General features: G+C 44.7%; 1 protein-coding gene across 1 annotated transcript in view; it reads right to left on the minus strand.

Moving 5' to 3' along the window:
* Window positions 1–17,110: 17,110 nt before the first annotated feature.
* Window positions 17,111–26,223, minus strand: part of MRPL54 (mitochondrial ribosomal protein L54) — a 59,445-nt gene continuing 50,332 nt past the window's right edge. The window contains exon 3 of the mRNA XM_069649424.1: window positions 17,111–17,468. Coding sequence (XP_069505525.1) covers window positions 17,336–17,468 — 133 coding nt within the window. The 3' untranslated portion in view covers window positions 17,111–17,335. The remainder of the gene's footprint in view (window positions 17,469–26,223) is intronic.

The following is a 26,223-nucleotide window of genomic DNA, read 5'->3' on the forward strand; positions in this document are numbered from 1 at the left end:
AGAGTATGGCTAAATTACACAAGTACTCTAGCAAGTATTTATCTCTCGCTCGCATTTGATACCATCAACCGAGATCTTGTGCCGAAAATTAAAAGCCTGGCGTATCCCTGTCCCACTGAACATACTGATTGGGCTGTACACACATACAGCCCTCCGTATCGCGTTGAACTTGAAAGGAGCTTTGGCAAGCCCAGTAGAGACCTTTCAGGGCTTGCGGCAGGGATGCATTTTAGCCCCATTTTTGTTTAATTTATATTTAGCCGATTTGGGGGACTATTTTTTCCTGCCATTTTAGTTTCTCCTCAATTATTTGGGGTTAAAAGCCCTTATTTGACATACGCGGATGACATGCTTTTTGCCCGCACCAGAGTAGGTCGACAGTGGTTGGTGATCGTTTTTACAAACTATACAGAAGTGCAGACCTTGGTAAGAAATTAAAAGAAAAGCAAAATATTGCATTTTACATCAAGTATAAGGACATTCTCCAAGTTGTTGGATGCAAAAGAAGATCCTTGAGGCGGTTGATAGCTTACCTTATTTAGGCTTCACTGTACTTGCTTGACAAAATTAAAAAACGTATGCAGGCCCCCCCCTGCGAGTAAGAAAGCTATTGAGCCGAGTCATCAAATGGGGAATTTCTTTATAAGTATGGGAAATTTACGCTAGATTCCATTCGAAAATTTTACGAGGGTAAGGTTGTGCCAGCCGTGCTTTATGGGCTGGAAACCTATCACTCGGTTGGCAGTTGGGATTTAACACCTACAGAAGGCCTTATTTGGAAGAGAGTTATTTCATTACGCAAGAGTGTTCCCATGGCACTCTTGGGCCTTGTGTCTCTTAACACCAAACCTTAGTGGAAACGCTTGTCACTTTTCAAGAAGTTCCGAGTACCCTGCGCCCACTTTCCTTAAATGCAGATTTTAATGAAGTAGCACCAAGTTATTTCAACTTCAAGGTTTCTGGTGAGGCTTGTCGTGATCGGGGGCTCAATGGGTCCGAATTCATAGAAAATATACAGTACTTAAAAAAGAAAATGTATCGTTTGGACAGGTACAACACCTGCACAGCCCTATGCAAATATAAACATTATAGGGACCTCCAGTTAGTACATAAGCGGTTGGGAGTTATGGCCCTTCTCTACAAAGATGTCCATGTGCCATTTATAGATCATCCTATATGCTTTTTAGGTTAAACTTACTTCACACAAATGAAAATGTAGAGCGTTGGGGTAAAAGCGGCGGACCAGTTGCATTATGTAGATTCTGTATGAACGGATGCGAGTCATTGAAATATCTTGTCCTTTGTTGTGAAAAACTAAAAACGAGGAACGATTTGGGCGTTTGGAACATTCCATTAGTTTCATACACAGTGACGTACTGTGGGAGCGACTATATTACAGACTCTACTGTATTTGTATTTTTTGTATCGATTACATTTTTATAGAGCGCTTTACGCCAAAGCACTTTACAAGAGGACAATATAGAATACAATAAGCATTGCAACAATATGTAAATCAAGTTACAGAAAACATTATATGCAACAAATTACAACAATTAACTTGAGTGCTGTGGTATAGCATGAAAAGTGTAGGGCCGAAGTGAGAGAAGCAACAGGAAGGTTTAAGGATGGGTAGGGGAATCAAAATAAGAGCGAGAGAGGTATTGGAGTCAGGATGGGGATTGGAGGAGATAGGATTTTAGAGAAGTGTGGAAGGAGGGGTAATAGGAGAGAGCAGATAGAAAGGGGGGTTCCAGTGGAAAGGAGCAAGTAGTTAGAAAGAACGGAAACGGGATGGGTTACAGGGTGGTGGAAGAGAAGTGAGTAGGAAGTGTTCGGCAGAGCGAAGTGGGAGAGAAGAGGTGTAGAAAGTGAGGAGGCAGGAGAGGTATGGTGGAGCAAGACCATAGAGGGATTTGAAGACTAGACAGGAATCTTAATAGGAGCTGGGGTTCAAAGGGGAGCCAATCTAAAGAGGAGAGAGAAGAGGAGATGGAATCATGAGGTGAAAGAAAATAGAGGGAACGGATAGAGAGGTAGATAGATTTAAGTGGGGTTAGGTGAGTGGAGGGGAGACCGAAAAAGAGTGGAGCAGTAGAAAAGTCAAGGGAGGTGACCAGGAGTTTAGTAGCATGGAAGGTTAGGAAGGGACACATTTTATGGATGTTATAAAAAGGTGGAAGCGGCAAGATCTGGCAGTAAGAGAGATATGGTGGGCGAGAGAGAGAGATAAGAATCAATGTGAAGGCCAAGATTACGAGCATGTGGAGAGATGGGGAGTTGGGATGGGGAAAAGAGAATAGAAGGAGGGGCGAGGAAGTGTTTTAGCAGGGAAGAATAGGACTTCTGTTTTGTCCATGTTTAGGGTAAGAAAGTGAGAGGACATCCAAGATTTAATCACAGAAAGGCAGGAAGAGAGCTTAAGATGAATGACCGAGGTGAAGGAAGAAAAGGAGAGGAAGAGTTGGGTATCGTCAAAGTAGAAATGGTGTGAGCCCCCAAAGGAGGAGATAATAGGAGCTAGAAAAGAAGTGTAGAGTGAGAAGAGAAAGGGGCAATGGACGGAGTCTTGGGGAACTTGGTTGAGAGGATAGATAGGTGAAGTGTTACCGCCCCAAGAAACTGCCAAGGTGAGGTTGGAAAGATAGGAGGAGCACCAGTTGAGAACAGAGTCTTTAAAACTAAGGGATATGAGAGAGTTAAGGAGTAGAGGGTGATCAACGGTATCGAAGGCAGCAGAGAGGTCGAGAAGGATAAGTATGGAGGAGTGTTTGGAGTAACGGGCAGAAACGAGGGAGTTGAGAACAGAAGGGAGGTCAGTTTCATTGGAGTGGTGAGGGCGGAAACCAGATTGAGTGGGGGGGGGGAGGAGAGGTTAGAGACGAAGGAGGAGAGTTGAGAATATACAATGCGTTCGAGAAGTTTAGCGAGAAAGGGCAGGAGGGAGATGGGGCGATAGGGGCTAGAAGGGGATCAGCAGATGTTTTTTTCAGAATAGGGATGATAGTCGCGTGCTTGAAGATGGAAGGGAAGGTAGATGAAGATAGACAGTTGAAGGAGTTGAGGTAGGGAATGAGGAGGGGGTACATTTTGGGAATAAGGAAGGTAGGGATCGGGTCTGAGGGGGAGGAGGTAGGGGGACTTTTAGATAAGAGGGAGACTTCAGACTGAGTAACAGGAGTGAAGGAGGAGATAGAAGAGGGAGGGGCGATGCAGGAGGTGAAGGGGGAGAGAAAGAAGGGGAGGAGAGGATGTTTTGGCGAAGGTTGAGGACTTTGTTAGAAAATAAATTAGCATAAATCGGTGGCAGAGAGGGGAATAGAATGATCAGGAGTAGGAGGAGAGAGAAGATGCCTGAGAGTTTGAAAGATTTGGCGAGGGTGAGAGGATTGGGAGTGGAGGAGGTCAGAGAAGTAAGTTTGCTTTGCAGAGTTGAGACAGTTGTCATAGAGAGTACGGTAGGAAAGTACGTAGATTGGTTATAAAGGGAGGGGTGTTTGATCCAGCATGGTTCAAGACGTCTGAGGAAGTGATGCATGGAGAAAAGGTGAGAAGAGAGCCATGGTTGGGTGGGTTTGCGAGAAGGGCGAAACAAAGAGGGTAAAGAAGGTCGAGAGTAGACGAAAGGGAATAAGTTAGAGAGGTGGATGCCTCATCGGCCGAAAGGGAATGGAAGTGGGAGAGAGGGGTGAGGGAAGAGGAGCAAGAAGTTAAGAAAAAGCCAGGGGCCGAAGTAGCGTAGGTCACGCCGGTAGGAGGTGGAGGATAAGAGGGAGCGGTAGAAGGAGTGAGGGTTAGTGAAAGTAAGGAGTGGTCGGATAGATAGGTAGGATTGAAATAAGAGGCGGTGAAAGAAGGTGAAGATGAGATTGAGAGTGGAGGCAGATAGGTGAGTAGGTGGGGATGGAAGAGGAGTAAGAAGGTAGGAGTCCAGAATGGATAGGAGGGGAGAGTAGGGAGGGTTGGAGTAAAGATGGAGATTAAAACTGTCCCTGGAGGATAGCTCAGCGGCAACGTGTTTGCTTTGGAAGCAAGGAGACACAAAGCAACACAGGTTCTATCCCCGGGTCCACACTTTGGGTATTTAAGTACGTTATAACGCAACTAAGACAAAAAACAATTACCCAACTAAAAAAAACACAATTCCTGTAACAGCGCCTCGAGGCCCGCGGGCTGGGTGAGCGCTTTAAAAATGCAAAAATAAAATAAATAAAGTCGCCTAGTACGATTAGTGGGGTAGGACTGGGGGAGATGAGGCCAAGGAGATAATCAATGTCTTCATAGAGGGGGCCAGGAGGGCGGTAAATTATGAGGAAAGAAATGGAGTGCAGGGAGTTAAAGATTTTATACATGAATTCAAAAGAAGGGAGGACCAGAAGAGAAGTGGGACAAGGAGAAGAGATAAAGTTAGGGCGAAAAAGAAGGCCTATGCCGCCTCCACGACCTGAGGAGCAAGGGACATGGGCGAAAGGAAGAGGAGTAAGTGAGAGATGCGGGAACAGACGAGTTGTGGGGGCTGGGGGATCCAAGTTTCGGTGATCAAGAAAATGGAGATTGAGATGAAAGAATAAGTCAAGGACAGCAGTGGTTTTGTTGCAGATTGATCTAGTGTTCCAGAGGGCGATGTCGATGGAGTTGGGAGTGCTCGTGATTTGTGGATGGATAAGGTTGTGATGTCTGATTGAGTTGTTAGGGAGCCGAGTTGAGTAGGGCTGAGGGGGAGAAGGAGAGTAGAACAAGGAGACGGTCATGATGACGAAGCAGAGAGTTGAGGGAGGGGATTTGGGTATTGATTTGATATGTAATACGATTGGTTTTTACAAATTGGGCTTGTGCAATAAGTAGATATTTAATGAGCTTGAAGAACTAATTGATTTACTAATTGTAGATTTTAGTATGGACTTTTATGATGTGTTCATTTTTTTTAATTGTGTGTGAAATTGATAATGTGTTTGTTAATAAACCTCTAATTTGCACAATAAAAATGTTTTAAAAACAAAATGTGTGCCATTACATCCATGCTAGAGAAAACGAATAAAACGCTCCCTTTATTGCATCAGTTCTACTCCATGTTTGTAAGGAACATTGCTGACAAGTCAAAAGAGAGGGGGCGGGGGGGGGGGTCCTTACTAGAAATAGTGTGTACTGTGATTGGTCAGAGAGTTGCAGAGAAAAAGGTTACAGAATTAAACTGAAAATTGTGAACGGGCCAGGTGTCAAGTTTCGAGGAATAGAGAATGACAATCGTGCATTTAGATGCCAATGAAACCGGTATACAGGTGGAGGATAAAAATATTGCCTTTGCTTCCAGAGCGTTTAACGGGGCAAGCACAAATACTTATTAATTGGCAGGTCGATTGGCAATAAACAAGAAGAGCTATCCCTGAGGCAGGAAGTTCATTGTTAACAGTGACTATAAGCAACAGGCTTTTGTATTGAATAAGAATGGAATAGACAGACAGTCTCGCAGAGTTCTGAAGTGGATTAAGAGTTTAAAAGGATTGAACTATTTATGTATAAGGCACATCTAAGGATGAGGGAAAGTGGTACCAGATGCACTATCCCATAACTCAGTCACTGGGGAGAACCAGAAAAAAGTGGTAGGGAGTGGGGGTTGCGAGATTAAAATTTGAGATTTCTCATGTTGAAGTGTTATGCGGGAATGACTGGCCCATAGTGAGCTGGAGATCAAACCGTACAGGACAGTCAAGGATGAGCTAGAGAGGGACGTTTTATTTATTTATTTGCATTTATAAAGCGCACAAAAACTGCCCGGAGGCATTGTGACGCTATTACAGCGAGCTTGAATGTAACACAGGTAAGATTTAACATAGTTGGTTGCAGTGGTATAGCAGATTACATACTCTGAGTGCAGCATTGAGAATGACAAGTAGTAGAAGACAGAGGGTCAGGTATTCTGCTTTGCTATGGTTACAGTGCAATAGCGTAATTATACAGGCTGGTTATAGAACATTAGCAGAACAAGAGGGTTTTTAGGTTTTTGCGAAAGGTGGTGTATGATTTTTCATACCTTAGTGAGGTTGGCAGGGCATTCCAATTTTTGAGTGCAAGGTGTTGGAAGCTAGACCCTCCGGCTTTGGTTCTTTTGAATGTAGGAACATAGATCTGGTTGGCACAGTGGGCTCTAGTGGGCATGTTAGAAGAGTTGAGGGTGATTCTTTCCGAGAGGTAGGGTGGGGCATCAGATGTAAGGCATCTATGTGTGATGGCCATGGTTTTAAAGAGTATATGTTCCTTAACCGGTAGCCAATGGGCCTCTTTCCTTGCTCGAGAGATGTGTTCCCTTTTGGGAATGGACAGCGCTGCCCAGAGCGCGTTGTTTTGCTCGATTTGAAGTTTTTTTAGATTGTTGACAGAGGTGCCTAGGAATAGGGCATTACAATAGTCCAGTTTAGTACCTATTGTGGCTCTGGCTCTGGCTAGGCAGTTTTTGGTGGAGAGAAAGGGCTTGACTGCGTTGATCATCTTGGTGGTGAGCGCAGAGGAGGAGGCTATAGCACCTGGCGGGACATGGATAATGAGGCATCTAGGTGGACACCTAGGGTTTTGAGTCTTGGAAACTGTATTGATGGAATTATTGATGTTGAAGGTTTTATATTGCGGGGGGAGTTTGTTGAGAGTTTCGGTAGTACCTACTATGAAGATTTCAGTTTTATCCCCGTTTAGGCAGATGCCGTTGGCAGCCATCCAGGTTTGGATGGCTGTGTAAATTTTGGTTAGAGCTGTCGCATCTTCTTCATAGGTCCCAGTTAGTGGGAGTAGTACCTGCGTGTCGTCCGCGTAGTTGGTGTACGCTATGTTGCGACAGTCGAGATCATTGAAGAGTAGAAGGGTAAATATATTGTAGAGTGTGGGGGCGGTGCAGGAGCCCTGAGGGACGCCACGGTGGATGATAGTAGGGGATGCAGAGGCTGTGTATGAGTAGACCTTCATGAGTCTTCCATTTAGAAATGAGGCCACCCAGGCAATGGCTTCTGGGGAGAAGTGGGCTTCATTTTTTAGGTGCATGCCTAAGATATCGTGGTTGACAAGGTCAAAGCGGCGGACAGATCCAGTAGAAGGAGTGCCGGTTTGCCTTTGTCCATGATGTCCCCAAGTTGTATTTTTAAGTCTAGTAGGGCTGACTCTGTCCTGTGACCTGGACGGAAGCCTGACTGTCTTTTTCCTAAAATGTGGTTGGTTCCTAGATATTCTTGGATGTGTGTGTAGGCAACTTTATCCAGGATCTTGAGCAGGAAAGGTACTGCGGTAATGCGCCTATGGTTATTAGCAATTTCTGGGTCGAGAGTAGTTTTTTTTTCTTTTTTAAAAGGGGGCGTACCCAGGCTTCTTTTAGACTGTCTGGAACTGTGTTGGCGTTGATGAAAGATTTGAGAAAGGGGGCGAGTGTTTCAGTGCAGTCTTTAATGAGACTGGCCGGGCAAGGGTCTCCTTTGCAGTTGGATGGTTTATCTTGTTCATAACCTCAATGACTTCCTGTGCTGTTAACTTCCCTAAAATTGAAAGGGGTTATGGGGGCTTTGGCGGATGGGTGCACTGGGCTGGAGGTGAGCAGGTGGTCAGTGCTGGTGGTAGATTTAGTGTGCTGTGATAGATTTTTGTGGTGTTCCTTAATTTTTTCTTGTATGAGTTAAATTTTGTTCAATAGGGCAGATTGCATAGAATTACACCAGGTTTGGTCTTTAACAATATCTTTGGTAACTGGTATGGTGAGTTCTTTGAAAATGGCAAAGAGCTCTTTGGATTCAGAGCTTGCATTAGTGATTCTTTCATTGTAGGAAGCTGACTTGGCTGTAATTATAGCTTTTTTGTATTGCAAGGTGATTTTTTTGTAGGAGGGTAGGGTGGCTGGGGAGGGTAGTTTCTGCCAGGTGTTCATCGCTTTTCTCTTCTGAGAGCGGAGCTCTTTTGATTCCGATGAGAACCAGGTGTTTGAATGTTTCACTGATTTAGCTTTTTTTGATCAGTAGCGGGGCAATGGTGTCTATAGCAGTGCTTATGGTGCGCTTATAAATATCTGCTAGCACTGATGGGTCGGAGGACTGAAGGTCTGTTGTGAGGGTGCCGAGTTGTGGTATGATCGTAGCTTTGGTGAGATTTTTGGTGCATCATGCCAAGGCTGGGGGGATAAGGTTAGGCTTTTTGGTCTTAGATGTGGCACAATATAGAGGAAGTGAATGATGTGGTGGTCTGACCAGGGAGTGGGGGTAATGGACCTAATGTCAATCTGACAGTTGTGGTCTGCTATCCAATCAAAGATGAGGCATTTGTCATGTATGGGTGAGCTTATTTTTTTGGTCAAAGCCTAGTTCCTTTAAGGCTAGTGAGAGGGATTTGGCTGGCTTGTCCTTTTTGTCATTGAACCCTAGGTTGATATCACCTAAAAATATGCTTTTAGAGGTGGTTTTTAGGTTTTCAGTATGTCGATGTAGGAGGTTCTCATGGAACTACAATAGTGGGCCAGGTGGGCGATAAACAAGGTTGATGGAGTTGGGGGAGAGGGAGATTTTTATAGCAAGGGAGTATGTGTTATCACCTAGGTTAGATGTGATTTGTCTGGCCTCTAGGTGATCTTTCAGGATGAGTGCTACCGCACATCTTACTGAGGAAAGGTGGTCTTGCCTGATGGAGTAGCCCTGTGGGATGGCAAGGTTGAGGGATGGCAAGGTTGAGGGATGGCCCTGCGGCGCTGTGAAACCAGGTCTCAGTGATGGCTAGGATGTCAAGCTCCAGGTTGATTAGGAGTTCATGAATTTCAGTGGCATGAGCAGGGATGGATCTAGCGTTCATAAGGGCGCACTGCAGGTTGTGTGGGGGCTGGGATGAGGAAGGGGTGGTGTTGAGCAGATTAGTTATAATAATAGAAGGCATAGTTAATAGCATGGTCAAGAACAAGCAGTAATAGTTAGAGGTTAGGGACATGTAACAGACATGGCAGTTGGGCAGTGTTATTAAGGCACAATCTGGCGGAGGTGAAGATCACGTAGTCGGGCAAAAGCATAGGATGAGTACCCCTTTGTGGATCCAATCGGTGCAATGGTGTGGTGCGTGGAGGCACATACACCGGGATGTTTGTGCGGCGGGCCCATGCACTAAAGGTGGTGCATATGGGAGTGGGGATTAGGTGACGGCTTAAGTCCGCGGGTTGGATGTTCGTGTGTAAAGCAGAGCGCTTTGCCGGTGCACTCTTGGGGCCAGTGCCGGCAGGAAGATATGGGGCACAGATCAGGAGGGCAGGCAGGCCTTGCGCGTGGTATACGGGATAGGTATCAACATACAGGGCGGGATTTGTGCACAGTAGTGGGGGGGGGGGCTTACCCTTTGGAACCTGGAGCTGGATACAAATGTCAGGAGAGCCACGGGCAACGGCTCCTCCGGCTCCTGACAGGGGTCGTATACTTAGAGGTGTGCCTTTGCTGGTGGACCGGCGCTCGCCTGCCGGCGATGGGATAGGCTTACAAATACAGGGTGAAGGCCAATCACGTTGTGCTCCTGGCAGCATGAGGAAATTAGGCTTGCAGAGGGTAGGGAAAATTACCGGCGACCATTTTGGAATGGGTAAGCCTCATGGTGAGCAATGGAGAAATGCCTAATCCGGTTGCTGAAGACGCAGGGACAGCTTCTCACGGCGAGATGTGCAATTTCGTTAATTTAGGCAGCGGTGTGGCGATTTTTCAGTACAAAGCATTTCTGATTTTAAAAATGCTCAGGATGCCGCTAGTAAGCCTATTGGCATACCTTGGAGAAAAAAAGATTGCCCCAGCTGTTCATCAAGGGGTGGTGGCCACTGCTCCAGCAGTGGGAGGGGGACTCCTGCTCCCCTGAGGATAGAGAGGGTCTGTTTGCTCAGTGGGCATAGGGTAGTTCTCTGAGAAGGAATGCATAAGGGGCTCATTGTTGTGGCCAACAATGCCCTTATTCAGAAACATTTCTAGTTGCCACAGATTAATGGAATGACGGTTATTGCTGATTTTACGGATTGTACGCACACCCACAAGTTACCCCATGACTATTCCCAACACCCCTGAAACATTGTAGATGGAGGTTGTCTTCGATCTCGGCAGTCCACTCAGTTTTAGAGGGGCACACAATACTTACTTGGTGGGGTTAGTGAACCTGTATTCCAAGTGCCAAGAGGTGTGCATCAGACCAACACAAGATGCGTTGACATTTTTAGTGTCAGTATTTTGGAGGGTTTCTCCCAAAAACTGCTTACAGACAGTAGGACTCAATATAAATCGAAGGGGATTGAGAAATATTTGATGGACAGCGGCATAATCCACATCCCTATAGCAGGCCAACGGAAATGGGTCTGTGAAACGGTCTAACCATACCCTTATGGAAGTCACATGCATTGCAGTTAGCACATGTGGAGATTCCAGCACAGAATAGCACCGCACACTTATCACAAAAAGGTCTCCCTTTGCGGTGCTTAAACAGTGTTGGGCTAAAACCAAGTTATGACCTCGATTAACGGGCAGGTGTTCCTTGAAAAAGGTGGACGATATAGTCATGAGGAGGAGGGATCAAGAGCAGTTATGATTTTAAGACGTGTGTAAAGAAAACTGATGTGTGAGGTGAAAGTTAAGCTTCCAAGGCAGAAGGTTGGTGGTTAGAGGGGATCTAGGCAGTGTGGTGCATCTAGAAGATGGAATTGGTTAAGAACCTTGGTCACATAGGAGCCGAGTCAGTGAAGATATAAACTGGATAGTGTTATCAGATTCTAAAATAATTGCAGGAGTCTTGAAGCTTAGTATTGTGGTAATGCTATTACAAAGTTCAGCCGACACGTGTTTCGTCCCTCCTGGGTCTTTTTCAAGGCATGTGTAGGGTGACTAATCATCTATGTGGATGTTGAGCTCTGGATTAGTAGCTCATGTTGTACAACAACCTGTGGGGCCTCTGCAATGAGTTTATTGGTCTCTGCGATCTTTTGATGTGGAATATGGAAGGTGGGGCGGTGTTATAAAAGGAGCGCAATGGTCTAGAAGGGTTGCTGTCCTGGTCCAAGTTCTTCTTGTGTTACAGTAAATGATGTTGAAAGAGGGACAAGTGCTGCGTTCTGATATTAATCTCACCCATCCTCAGGCTTCATCTACCTTTCCCTACCTCCTTGGGAAGCTCCTTCCTCCCCACGTGGTCCCTACTAGCTCCCTCATTTCTAGAATGTTGGGGGCAGTCAGTTGGTGGTCCAGGGAGCTGGACGCATGCTGGAGTGCTGGATGCTCCAGTGCATCGTACAAACAAATGACGTATCTGTTTGGAACAAGATGTGCCTCTTTATTGTATGCCTCAACCTGAATACACAGATCCTCCCTTCCAAGGAAAAATCAAAGGTTTTTCAAATTCGATATACTTTGCATAGCGCTGGAACAACTTAAGTCCCCGCCCCATTTCAAACCTTGGCTACATGTAAAGCTGTACACCCACGCCCCCATGCCCCTCCCCCTACTCTCAATCCCAACAGGTGTTACTCCCCTGGTCCCAGCCCCCGAGTGATCAGAAGATGGGAGGAAAGGCAATGCACTAAGTTTTAAATGGCCCCAGCCCCCGAGTGATTATTATGCACAGGGGGGTGGGGGATGGCCAGCCTAAAACAGCTGGGTGGCCCTGACCTGGATTACACCGATACACCCGGAAAGCACTGTTTTCGTGAACTAGGATTAGGTGCCATACATGCTACCTGTTCCAGTGTCTAATGCTCACGCTGAACGTGTATTTCACATACGCCATTTCTTAAAAACGAGATCAGAAACAGAAGGGGACTCTTCAAGTATTCTGAACATTCAATTTGGACCTCTGAGAAATATCTAAATGTCTGCTACATTCGTGGAGCCAGTTGAGTTGTGGGCAAAATTAAACAGCAACACAATTTAAATCAGTTCTAGGATCGATTACAGAAATGACCTATTGTTGGACGCACCCCAATATGCATTAGGACACTGCTTCAGTTTATTATCAAGTAAGGATGCTAATTTTCAATACTCAAAATGCATTTTCCAGTTTCTTTTCTAGAATGATTCTTGTAAAATAAAACCTTCAAATATTAAAACGACATGTTTAAGCAAGTATTTGTGGCTGGTCTGCAGTTTAATAGACTATGCTCAAGACGGGGCTCCATGCCTACAGTGTTAATATTTTATTTACGCCGTTCAAGAAGGTGGCGATTGGGCTATTTTTGGTCTTATTCTGAACTCGCATTTGGGATGCAAGAAGGTTTCTTTTTCTGCCAATCCAGATTATAGATCTGGCAGCCCAGGTACTTGGTGCCCTCCAGTGCAGACCTTTGGGCATGCTGGAGTTTACATAGTTGGCTGGTAGCCTCAGAATGTCTCACCCACTCCTCAATTTCAGGGTGGTTTGGTGGCGTCACTGTGACAAAGTGCTACAAAAGCAACACGAGTGTCATTACTATGCAGTGACAGACACACATACCCTTTAAAAGGAACCCAAACTGGTAGAGACCACACACTCAGGACAATATATTATCAACATATTACACCAGTGCCTCACACTAAACCTATCCATCACAATATGGCCATGCAAGTCAGGTTCAGCCAGAAAATGAGTTCTGCTTTCCCACTCGAGACGTTTCCAGACACTAGACCGCCCAGACCACTAGAGGGGAAGCAATGTAAGCAGCAGCTACAGACTCCACAAGTGAAAAGCGGAGGAAGGAGCAATAAAACAAGCAAAGGGTTGACCAACCAAAAGTTCTTGAGCAGGTATTAATGCCAATGACATTAACCTATCCTCAAACAGTTGAGGCAGTAACTTCTTTGTTAATTACGTTATTTAGCCAACTCCAAGGTAGTGGGTTCCTCCTGAGAAAATCCTTTAGCATAGTTGGTGTGCATGGGGGTTGGGGGGGTGGGGAGGAGAGTTATACACGCGATATTGTAAAACACCTCTCCCAATGTGGAGAGGAAAAAGCAAACACTTAGGAGGAAAAGGTCTTAATGCGAAAACAGAAAATAGAGGAACAGGCCTTTAAGCATATGCAAGGCACTAAGAAGACATTCAGTGACATTGAATGGTGCATAACCAAGACAATGGGTGCAGTGATTAATGTGACAGAATAGAGGAGTATGTGAACGAGCTGCCAAGTGCCAGATAGGGAATAACACAGGAGAGGATGACAGATCAGAAGTCGAGGGAAGGTCCAATAAAACTAGGTGGATCCAGATATGGGGTTTGGGGGCGAGCAAAACAATGAGAGGTGTGAAACCACAAGACAGGTAAAGTCAGCAAAAAAGGGTAGGTGAGAAGAGCGCCAGAACTAGGGCAACTACAAGGTTTAAAGCAGCAAAGGGAGGAGTGAGAAAGGGAGAGCTAGATCCACGGGAAGCGCAAAGGCTGAAATAAGAAGTCAGTAGAAGCACTCACAAGGCAGAGCGTGTATACAGTGAGCAGCGTTAGGCAGCAGTCTACTAGAGGTTGTGGCCTATAAAAGGGAGACCAAGAGAACTAGCAATTTAGCCAGCCCCTAAACTAAACAACTAGACCATCACTCCAGACCCTATCTTGGGTCAGAACCCCTCAACCTTTGTTGCCTGTTATCTATAGCTCTGGGCTACTGCCTTGCATACCTCGCTCTGCCATTCCATTTCCACTGGTCCCAGAGTTCCCATGACATACCAATTCCAACCCTTTTTGTAGGGCAACGGTCTGAAACCTGTGACTTTACAAATGTTGTCGACTCCCATGACCCCTCAGTACCGATAACACTGCATATGGCTGATGGAAGCTGTAGTCCAAAGTATCTAGAGAACCATAGGTTACAGACCCCTGCTTTAGGGGCATCTACCCTTTCTGGAAATCATACACTGGCACTCATATCTTAAACACTAGATATCTCTTTCCCCAGTGTCTACACCTAATTAGTCTTGCACAAAGCCCACTTTGGGCTCTGTCACGGGACAGTAGAGCTAAAGGTTACGCAATTCCGTTCAAGGGAATATTTGGGCAGAGTGTGTCGGTTAGGAGCTACCATAGGCCAATTAATATTGAAAAATACCAAGTATCTCCAAAATGCATCTGTTCCATGATTGAATATTTCATGCCTCAATATGAAGAGAATGACGGATATGGTGGACAAAGGAAAAAATCTTTCACTGTGTGCCGCTACTTCATTGTGCTTGGTTAAGCTAGTTAAGACTTCTCACTCAATAATAATTTAGCATCTATATAGCGCTACAAACCCTCAGGCATCTGAGCGCTGCTTATTATTAACTACCCACGGTGTGTGGTACTCATTTATCGAGCTCGGAAGGATGAAAGGATGAATTTCGCCCTGCCGGGATTCGAACCTGCGGCAGCAGGTTCTGCACTGATGTCAAAGTGAGCGCTCAACTCGCTGTGCTATCGGACCGGCTAGAAGGATGGTCCTTGCAGCGGTGCACCCACCCATCTGTGTGATCGGCCATTATAATATACATGCATGCAATATGCACTTGCCCTCTTCAGGGGGCTTTGGTAGAACAAGGAGTTTCTTCTGGAATTAGAGGAAAAATCTAAATTTCACGATGCAAATTCAAGCAAAATGCTCACCCAAGGCTTGAAAGCCTTGACAGAACCCCCCCCTGCACCCCATTCCCCCAACCCAAGTTCCATAAGTAGAACTATTCTGTGTACTGCACTCCGATTAATCATTTGGTTTCCCATTCCATATCCTCAAACTGAACATTCCGGTAAGTAAATGGTTTATACTGCACCAGCCACCATCTCCAGGGTAGGCAATTAGGAACACGGGGTAGAACCTGAATATGAAAACGCATGTAAGCACTGGTGATGGAGTAGCGAGAGAGGAAGTGGTCATTGAGGCTGATGTGCTAAAATCGCATGTTGATATTTTTGCAGCAGGTGTACTTTGTTTGCTAAATAGCAATTGTAGGGTGTGGAGTGGAAGGTTGCGTCAGGAGTGCTAAATCATTCCTGAGAGTTGTGGAAGCCAGTTCATAGTGGGAAGAATTTGATTCCCAATTAATGTAGTCTTGGCTCTGAGCTCCTCTCGCAACCTTCAGAGCAGGCCTGAGGCGCACTGGAAGATCGTATGAGAGAAACACGCGGCTGGGGAGGAGATTATGCCATAATGCTTTCAATTTGACTACGTATGCATGCTAACATTGCAAGGACGCTTTGTCACTCACCCAACGAGGACCAATGAATACAGATCACAAAGTAAATTAGTAAGTAGTGGTAGCTTTCAAACGCCATGTGTCTGCTATTCTTGTTCTGTGGTTGCGTTTATTTATAACAAAACCTTACACAAAGAAAGTCAATTTAATACAATAATAAATGTATTTATAAAAAAATACTTAGAAGGTAATTACGATAAGACCAAGTCTCCATTATCAATATTTGTTTGGCAGCCATAAGGTGCGCCCAAGAAAACGCAGTCCATTTCAGATTCATGTGGACAAAGCGTTTAAAACACATTTTACTATGTGCATTAGATGTAAAGGTGTTCAAGTGTCTCAATACTACTATTCCATTTACATAAACGATATACGTTGGCACCTTCCTGCCTAACATTTGATAAGGTTGCAGTAAGTCAAACTGAAATCACAATCAATTTGGCCAAATATTTGTGAGGACATTTTTGGATGTACGAATGACCTATAGAGTATTCTGGGGGAAAATGAACATTTATGCCTGCTACTTCCTGTCCTGGAGTACATTTGTAACGGGTTTAACAGAGGCAGGCAGATACCAGGATGAGTGTTGAAAAAAGCAATTACTGGTTGCAAAAAGGGATTAATACAATCACTGCGCCGGCAAAAATGCATACTAAGAAAATGCCGACTTCCATTATGGCGAGGTGCAGTGATTACAGAGTGCTTGTTCCCTGCATCCCTATACGCTCTTCCCCCATGCCTACTTAGCTTTCTGCGGCACACTTCTGCGTGTCCCGCCGACTCCCCTCTAGTCATGATTTTAGTTTTAGAATCTCAAAATTAAAAAGGATATTTTTAGTAAGCCAAGTTCTTAAAAGAAGTACTCAAAATGTCTTTTGGAACATGAATGACTTCGCATCAAAATGTCTTCTTTTGTCATATCAAATTTAACTCATTACACTTGCTTCGAATGGACTGATCTGCAGTGCACATCAGCCACTACCAGGAACTATTCAAATGCACCTCACACTCACCATCTGAGTAAATGTAAAACATTGAGTTTTCTTTGCAACAAGCACTTGGTTGCAAGATCAATGCTTTTTAACACTTTAAATGGTAACAAAAAAGGTTGTCGCTGGATGGAAAAATTATGATTTTGAATGGAACATTTCATAACTCATGGTCCACACAATTCTAATTAATTGCTAGACTGGAAGGATTGAATAGCGAAAACTGCAGTTACTTGGACAGAGCCAAAAGATTTCAATAACAAGCGCAGGTACAGCGGTGCAGAACAGCACGTAGGTGAAAGACACGTGGAGGGATACCTACAGATTGTAGGCAGAGAAATAGAAAATGCAACTTCATAGATGTGCATGAGGTACTCGGACAGCATTAGAGACTGTGGACAAAGTATTTCTGATTTTGGGTGTAAGCACAACCCATTTGAAAAGCATAAACCCTTGCCAGTAGTTCAACTGGCTTTTCCTAGTTTTACTTCCTGTTGGGAGATCCTTTTCCATCAAGTCAGCCCGCATCCGATTCCTATTCAGGCCCCATCATGATGAATTTTAGTTTAGGCACAAAACTAAGCAGGGACTCGCCCCCCTCAGCAATGTGACCGCATCTCACACTATATAAATATTGAAAAATAACTTGTGGTGAAACGGAGTGCAAAAGGCCTCAAATACTGGGAGAGGTGTGCTCCATTTATGGCATCAAAATAGGCAACATCAGCAAGAACCAAAGGTTGTTTTATTATGCCATAACAACCACCCCTCAGACAACTTGTTACCGAACAGCCCATGCAAGTTTCATACATTCTCAACTGCTACACGTGACGGGGTTGAATGCTCCTCACATGTGCAACGCCGTTTCACTTGGGACTGCACAACCCAAGAGGGGTCAGGTGGCAGCAGGTGGACTTTGGGCTAGCAAGAGAATCGGTTCCTTGATTAGAAAATGGACATAGGAGAGACACCTAGAAATTCATTTTATTTATTTCCTACATGTATAAATCAATATTTACAAGGGTAACTTGGGAAAGGAAAGCAGTCTTTAGCGTGAATGGTGCTAGACCACCTCTGGAAGGAGACCAATTCGGTTGTAGGCAAACCTAGCCTTCATGGAGAAAATAGCTGTGCGTAGCCCTTGCTGTTAATTCTCCACTTGGCTCTATCGCAGAGTTTGTGCTGCCCATTTCAGAACTTCTTGTTCTTGCTGAGTTTGTTGTTGTGCCAGATTTGGTGTTTGCGCAAAAGTCGCCAGTACTGGGGGGTCTCTGGATCAAGCTCCTGCAAGGTCAGCGGTGGTCCCAGGTGCACTTGGAAGAGCCTGTGGGGAAAGAAAGTAATAAGTCACATTTAATACAACAGGCAGGGAAATGCTTAGACGCACAGGAAATGGAAGAGTATACATTAGGAGGATGAGGACGTGAAACTTAAAGAATAGCGTGCTCAAGAGTTTACTCATGAACAGTGAAAATCCACAACAGATCTAGAATGAGCATATGTCTCTGAAGGTCTGTGGCAGCCTCCCTGAGGGATGACAGTCAATATGCAAGATGGGTTGGCAGGTCTGCTAGAGGCCGTGGGGTCGCCATGTAACTTTGGCCAAGGCTGTGGTGAGAGACGGCAGTATGCTCACACAGGGGATAGCGTGCAGCAAGTAAAGAGTCAGGCTGGAAGGGGCAAGGGTGACTACGTCTCGTTCCTCAAACTGTTCGATGCACTCAAAAGTACAATTGCTCGCTACTCTCAAGGGGATGCGTTTGATACATCAGATGGGGCTGTCCTGGAGTGCTCTTCAAAATTCCAACAAGTGCTTTTGGATTTGATGGCGCAATTCTATTGGAAGTGTACATATTGCATTGACCCTCATTCAGGGCCCTATTTGGGAATACATTGCAGGGCGGATCACTGAAGATTTGGCCTGCACTATAAAGTGAAACTTTGTGTTACTTTTGAATGGCAAAGGGGAAATGCACGAAATGTATGTCGAGTGTCCTCCAAAAAATACACAAACACCCAGGGCATAAAATCCTGGGCAGATCATTGACCCACGCAAGAGTAAATCCCTAGAATTAAGTTCAAATTACATACCAATATCATTAATAAAAAACACAAAACAAACACACGCTGCCTATGCAAGAGTTTTAGAAAACTGCATGAATGGAAATATTTAACGATTTGACAACATGGCGCTAGTTGGGCGTATAACGAGAAGATATAGGGCTGCATAATAATTGCCAGGGTATCAAAATATGCACTGGATGCAGAAAAAGTCTGCGATCGGTTGAGGATTTGGGTATGAAGTTCTCATTGAAGACGGATTTTATAGGTACAAGGCATAAGTATTTTTCAAAAAATTACTTGTTCTTGATTAGCAAACAACCCCATTTGATTAGCAATGTTGTAGTCATATTTTTATAGACAACAAAAGGTTTTTTGAACCCAACACATAAAATGAGCAACAGTACCGTTGGAGTAAGACATTAGTGAGATCGTCGGGCCTTGCAAGGTCCTTACAATTCTGCTAGACCTCCATGTTCAGTAACTTAGTGTACTTACTCGACCTAAGAAAAATGCACTCGATCCATGGCAACGGGTGAGAACAAATTTAAATGTGCTTTCTGTAAAATGGTGTATGTCATGACAACCCCACTTAATGTTTGGCACACTGCTGCCATACAGAGGCCAGCCATGCACAGAACCTTTTATTTGACATCCCCTGCCAATGGTACTCGCCCTTGATGAAATCTACTCGACTATGCAAGTGGGCAAAAGACTTTGGATGAATGTCTGTAAAATGTAAAAATAAATAGGTAAATAAAAAGGCTCTGAATACAGCGCTCTCCTTCAGATATATATATATATATATATAAAATGCAATCATAATCCTAGAGCAAAGCGACTTCTGTAGGGTAATTACAGTGTATGGTAGATGTACAGACTGGATGGAACTATTGATCACTACTTGCATAAAGATCTAGGAAGCTTTGTGTATTCATTATGTAAGGAAAGAAAGTAAGACTCAGCAGATTGGAGACATAGCAGGCAGAGTACTGTGCAAACTAGGTGGACTATTGTTTGCGGCCATCTTATTTTCAGGGTAGCTGGTATAAAGCAAGATTTGGGGTTGTTGTACTGCGGATGAAATGTTCGCGATGGAAATGACCGCATGAGAAATGTTATACAAAATTGTTTGTACATTTCCATTTTGTGCATCCATGGTAAAACAACCCCAAATCTATAGAAACACTAACCCCCGCCAACACCCCCAACCCCTTACTTAACTTTAATTCCGACGCGCTGTGTCCCTACGACGCTGGTTCCCTTTCACTTTCGCGATGGGGGAACCGGTGCCGCAGGGTCCTTTCCTCGTTTTCTTTTTTTCTTCTAGGACCTGCATGCCTGCTGCAGGGGTGTCTCACCGCAACCTCTGCTCCCTATACTGTATAGTTCCCCCCCATGCCCCGCAGCCCTAGACTGAATCCAAATGACATACCCAACCAAAAGTCACATTTTTGGTAGAACATCTGGTGGTACCCATTTGCGAACCTTTAGATGGGTAGGTCATTTGGGCCGAAACCTAAAGCAACAGGGTGAGAAGATAGAATGTCAAGGAGTATGGGATCAGCTCATGGGTTGAACAGCAGTTGCATAGATGTAAGCAACCAGCAGATTACAGAACTAGGTTTGCCATCAAAAACATTTGCCCGTGTTCACTCGTCAATATGGTAAAATCTTCCCCAACAAAATTAAATATAGTTCACAATGAGATTTAGATGCACCAACATCACCTAAACTTTGCATGGAGATGATGCAGTGTTTACAGTAGCAATACTGTAGTTATGCATTATGTAACTACTTAAACTTTTAGGAATGGAAGTGCATCTTTTAAAAAATAAAGTAAACCCATACTGGTCTTTGGATAGGATATAGTTAGTTTAATAAAAGCACCACCCAGATTACTGCTGGTTGCAATTATATGAAATTGAAAAAAAAGATTCTTGCCCAGCACTCTCACAGGCCTTTGGCAAGAGTCGAGAGGATTAAAGCGGCACTCACTCTCCATTATCCCCTGTGAAATTGCAGTGAATAGACCAAAGAGGGTGGCAAGAGCGCGGAGGGCAAGAGAGGAATGCAGGGCGAGCTGTGCTTTCATTGAACAGGGTAACACAAATTGCTAACTTTGCTATAAGTGTAAATTTAATTAGCAGACCTACAGAACTGTGTACAGGAGGGTCCTTTTCCATCCCATCAAGCTTTCTGGCACCTGTGAATTCTGACTCAGACATGAACAAAAGAATGGACCCTCCGTTTCGGCGACCACGAGAAGGGACCCTAAAATCTTTCATAAGATTCAGGGACAAGGACCCAGGCTTCATGTTGATGTGCTGACAGAAAGGGGAGATGCTTGAAGAGACCGTAGCAAAACTGCAGTGTGCTCTCATTTTGTCGGAGGTGTCTCCCCAGGACTGTCATGGCACACTTGGCATCTGTGAATTATGGTATGTATTGTAAGGGACAGAGGCAAAATAAAAACAAAACATGTTTATGTATATTTTATGTTACGTTACGTTATTTTGCACTTATATAGCGCCTTATATACCATTGGTATGGTCTAAAGGCGCTGGTAGGTTGAACGCCCTTGTGAACCGAAGTTCTGGTCAGTGGAGGGAGTAGAGCGAGTCCAACGGTGCGTGTGCGCATCCGGTATGTGTGCAGCTGGTGCAGAATTCCTGTGGTGGCTGAGAGATCAGGAGTATGTGTTCGATCTGGCCGGAATTATCCAGACCGAGAGTGGCCGCGTTAGGCCTGAGGAGAACACCTGGCTGGGGGTGCGAGACCAGCAATGTTTACTTAGAGTGATGGGGAGTGAGCAGCAAATGATGATATGAGAACAGTTATACCGAATGGTGTCATAGTATCTCTGTGTTCTAGTTGAGTGGTGGTGTAAGGAGAGAGTAAGCGTCGGGTGTGATATGAGGTATGCTCTTTCAAAGGATCCATGTATTCCAAGGCATAATACGAGCGTCATGCAATTCTGCAATTTGTCCGCCCTACGCACTCATCCGCCCTCCGCATTCATCCGCTCCCCATACACATTCACCCTCTATACTCGTCTGTTCTCCACATTCATCAGACCTCTACACTCATTGGACGTACACACTCATCCGCCAACTGCATTAACCCTCCACACTCGTTCGCTATACTCACTCATCCAATTTCCAGACTCATCCGCTCTTCGTACTCATCCGCTTGCCACACTCATTCGTTCTCCATACTCCTCGGCCCTCCATATTCCTGGGCCCTTCACACTCAGCCGTAAACCGCATTAGTCCTCTACACTCGTCCGTGCTCAGCCGCACTCCACGCTCAGCCGATCTGCACTCTCCTCCGCACTGCAGGCTCCTCCTTTCTCCCCTCTCTTCCGTTCTCCTCGCTCCTTTCCCCACGCCCCTCTGCACTCCATACTCAACCGCTCTCTATACTCATCTCCCGCCTCCGCACTCATCCCCCGCCTCCGCACTTATCCCCCCTCTTCGGCTTATTGCACTCATCCGCTTTCCAGATTCAACCGTTCTCCACACTCATCTGCCCTCCACACTCAAAGGCCATCCGCATTAATCTTCTACACTCAACCAGACTCATCCGCTTTCCACACTCATCCGCCAACCGCATTAATCCTCTACGTTCGTCCGCGCTCATCCGCTCTACGCGCTCATCATTACATTGTTCATTTGGTACTATTTGTCTTTATAGTTTACATTCGAGTTTATTTAGCTGTAAGTTTCTTGCTTCAGGTCGATTGCTGGGAGGGTGTTATTGTGGAGGAGCTAGTTTGGGACCGATTAGTCTTAGGGGAAGAGCCAGGTTTTCATATATTAAGAGGTTGTGTTCATTTGAAAAGTAACAGGAGATTTTTTGTAGAGAGACAGAACTGGTGTGTTTTTTTTGTCAAATTAAGGTGTCGAAGAGCAACAGATGTGTAAGAAAACAGAGAAAGTCAAGGAGTTGCATTGTTTATCTAGGGAAACTTGGTACGAACCCAGAGGTAGACCGAGAGCAGTGAAAAAGGTAGAGGCTTGGGCGGCGATTGTTGGAGCGCGCTCTTATTTATTGTTTTTGATGTATGCAGTGAAATTGTGACTCTACTTTGCACCTTTAAAACCAGCGAGTGGAATCAGGTAAAGGGTAAAATTTTATATACTCACAAAGATAATAATCTTAATAGACTAAAATGCTTTTAACGATAGAAAACTGACAAGCTAATAAGTAAAACGTAGAGACAGATAAAAGACACGCAAGACACTGCAGGCATTTTCATGGTTAGAAGAAAAAAACTGCGTAGTTGGAAAAAGTTGTTAAATTGAGTTATGAGTCAAAATCCCACAGTAGGTTCTTTTTCTGTTTGAACAAGTGAAGGTAAATTGGTATATGACATTTTAAAAATGCAACAAGACACAAATATAGTCACTCTTTATATGGTACGCAGCTGATAGAGCTAACACTGGCATGTAGAAGTGAGATTAAGGTTTCAAAACCGTGCTGCTGAAATTAGATGAAAAATAAGAGCTGACGGAGCCAAGAAATGAATAAAAAACAGAGCTGTTCTTAGTTGAAAATATGAGATAGCCTTGCAACTCAAAGCAGTTGTGAAGGTTTACACACAGAAAGAGCAATATGCTGTCTTGTGTCAGCAGGAATGGCAAAATGCATGTATGTGTATTAATATTGAAACAGAAAATGAATGAAGATGGATGGGAATGTGTTCAAAATGAGCAAGGCTAGAGCCGATACATGTATAAGTACACCTTTCTGTCCACTCACAGTTGACCCGTCTGCTGCAGTCCCTGAGCAATTAGGGCTATGCTGTTTTTCACCCCTGGGCCCGGGTTCATGAGATACTCTGCTGCTGCAATGTCGGGCTCTTAACAGCCAAGTGTCTATTCCTCCCCCAGTTGCATTACAGCCTGGAGTAGTTTACCTTGCTTCCATCAGGTTCAGTCCCATCCTGCAAGGGCCTCAGTCACGTGGTCTCCGGCCCTAATTCTCTCCGGGTCTGCCAATATTATTTTCACCGCGTGGGCCGTTTGGCCACTTTGGTGCATCACTTTCACGCCCTAGGCCCAGGTCCTTGATATCCTTGGGAAGCTTCCCTCACACCGGTCTCAGCAGCCTCCTGCGCTGAAGGGAGGCAGCTCTCGACTGAGCCCTTTTTTCTCCCCCTGGGCCCGCGTCTCTGTTGTCCCTGCGAGGCTTCCTCACTCACTACACGCGGCAGTCTCTCCGCTCCTCCCCGTACCTGCAATAAGCCACAATAAGCCACAGTCACTCCAGAATATAATTTCACCCCCTGTGCCCAGGTTTTGATGGCCTGAGCGGCTCTCCCGCACGCTGCACAGTGCTGCTTCCCACACTAAAGGGACGCAGCGTTCGCCGTAGCCTTCACCGCTCCTCCTCGTACCTTTGGTATGAAGGTCTCCCGTTCAAAATCACGCTACAATAATCTGATGGACACCTCGACTGTGGACAGGTGCTCTACAGCACGAAGGAGGTCCTGCCCCGCAATAGGTCCCACGTTGCCTTCTTCCAGCTCAGTGGTAGCCACATCGATCACTGCGTCTCACTGTCGTCCCTCACCGCACTCCGAGGCAGCCCTTGCCAACAGCTGTACACCTTCACTACTCCGGACCCACGACACTCATGAAATCTCTGCACCGTCCTCTTTCCTACTTCTCCCGCACTAAGCACAACTGTTCTCACGGGGCGCACCGCTCTGACTCTCCTGCTCAGATTCCTTTGTTGTGCTCCGGCCATCTTAATTTCAGCTCCTTCTGAGGATCTGTACTTTCACACTGGTTGTCCCTCTGCGACGCAACAATTCTGCTACTCCTTCCAGCAGGGCAATCTCCGGACCTTCACACGCACATCCTGGCGTTTCTAGCCCATATATATTTCACATAAATGCATACTTTCACTGCAGATCATGCGGGAGCCTTCTGAACAGCCGTCCTACTCCATCGGCCTCTAGCCACGCCCCTCCAGACCTGCCACTACACTTATGTGAAAGGAAATTAAAAGTGCACCCACAATTTGTTTTCCAGGAAAGCGATCCTGGATTTTTTTGAGCTGAGAATGCCAGAAGACGACCTCAGCAAATATCCTGATTGAAGAAAAAAAAAGGGAACAAAGGCCTACAATAGGGAAATAACTGATCGCTTTGCTAGCTTAAACATGACTTTGCCTCTATTTCGGTTTCTAGAGGAAGAACCCATACCACAGCCTTCTTCAGCTACGGATGCACCAAGAAGAAAGAAAGGGAGCAACTGAAGAAGACACATCCTTTTTTCAAAAAACTGTTTTGAATTTGTGATGTTGTCTTCTACTATTTTTATTACAAAGTAGACTGTATAACACTATGGTGTGAAGAAAGACAACCACAGAGCAAACGTTTCCTTTATTATTTAATGAGCACACATACAAAATGACCATAAAAAACCACACAAAAAAATAGGGTAATTCCAGGAAAAACGCTAAGAAGTATATGCTTTATGGTCTCGTGACACTAAGATATGCTGAAAAGGGAGAAAGAAGCAGCAATCCTATTATATTAGAAAAGGAGGAAAATGCAATTGCAATTATTTATAGGAGGTAGAAATGTTTAAAGGAAGGACAATTATTCTAAGGTTTGGGGACGCAGTACTACGATAAAAATTCACTTATTTTTCAAGAAACTCATTCAGTTTTATATTACAGATGGACGGGAGATGCCTACACACCAGGTGATTGACGGCAAACGATCCTGCGAGCAGGGCGAAAACCCCATTATGAAAAGAGGTTTTGGGGGACCCAGCCAGATGCCCACTTGCGACCACCTTTAAATGTGTGTTTCCCATAAAGACTCCCCCATCCTTGTGTTCGCCAGAAACAATTGAATGCCATCCATGCCTCCTTGACTATTCTATGTGAATAAATAAGATGGAGTTCTCTGTGGTAACAAAAAACAAAACACGTGAATCCTGAAAAGACTGGCTATGAATTAAGGGGCCCTTGAACTTGCTGCAAAGCAGCCCAAAGGACAAACAAAACAAATGGACTAAGAATAAAGAAGATCACTGGGTGCAGAATAAGGAACATACAATTAATCGAGTGGAAGATGTGCCGGTGGAAAATGAGGAAGAAATTAAAATGTTTATGGGGAAAAGGCAGGGAAGTGTTGTGGGGTGGGAGGAAGGAAAAAGTGGATATAAACAGTGAACTGTTTCATGTGGACGGAACAGGAGAAAATGGGCTGGTGGGTTAACTCAAGGAATGACCTCTCCCAATTGTCGTGGTGGCTGAAATCACTTGTGCAGGTTATGTTTATATTTACTGGGGTAATAGGGTTGGGAGCAAAACAAAGTTATGTGAGGAAACATACAAAAATTAAAAGAGGGCGAAACATATGCAATGGTTGACAAATGGAGATACATATATGTTTTAGGAGAATACAATATGGTTGAAGACACCGCTGATTCTTTAGAAATGTCTTTTATGATGCATCCCATGTTGAGTCTACACGGAGGGGGTGACTGAGATAGGGATGCATAGGTACACTGTACATGGGGGATGGTGGACACAGGGTGTGGGTGTAGTGGTTGTATATTGCACAGCGGTGGAATATCATCCAGAGGGGATGTGTAGCGGGGTGCCGACACCTCTCCCTTCAACGGAGTACAGATAACATGATAGAACCATTGATCTGCCTATTATTGCAGAAATCAAGGTTATAGACCCTCTTTAAAAAATAGTAAAAAAGTGCACATGGCACTGCAATATCTTTGTTAAAATGATAATAAAGTATCACATATAGATCATGAATATGTAAAAATATATGGAAACACTAGTGTCTCGACCAATATAGTGTACTTGAGCACACCGTTACTAACTACACTGATATTGTTGTACATGTGACCGATTTTTTGTGAAAACACTCACAATATGGTTGTATTATAATAACCATCTTGTTTTTTAGACATGTCAATATTTTGAGATATTAATTGTGAATACATTTTGTTTTAATTAATTTGACTAAGTTCTGA

This window comes from Ambystoma mexicanum, chromosome 1p, assembly GCF_040938575.1.
Source record: "Ambystoma mexicanum isolate Mex_15411 chromosome 1p, UKY_AmexF1_1, whole genome shotgun sequence".
Taxonomy (NCBI): domain Eukaryota; kingdom Metazoa; phylum Chordata; class Amphibia; order Caudata; family Ambystomatidae; genus Ambystoma; species Ambystoma mexicanum.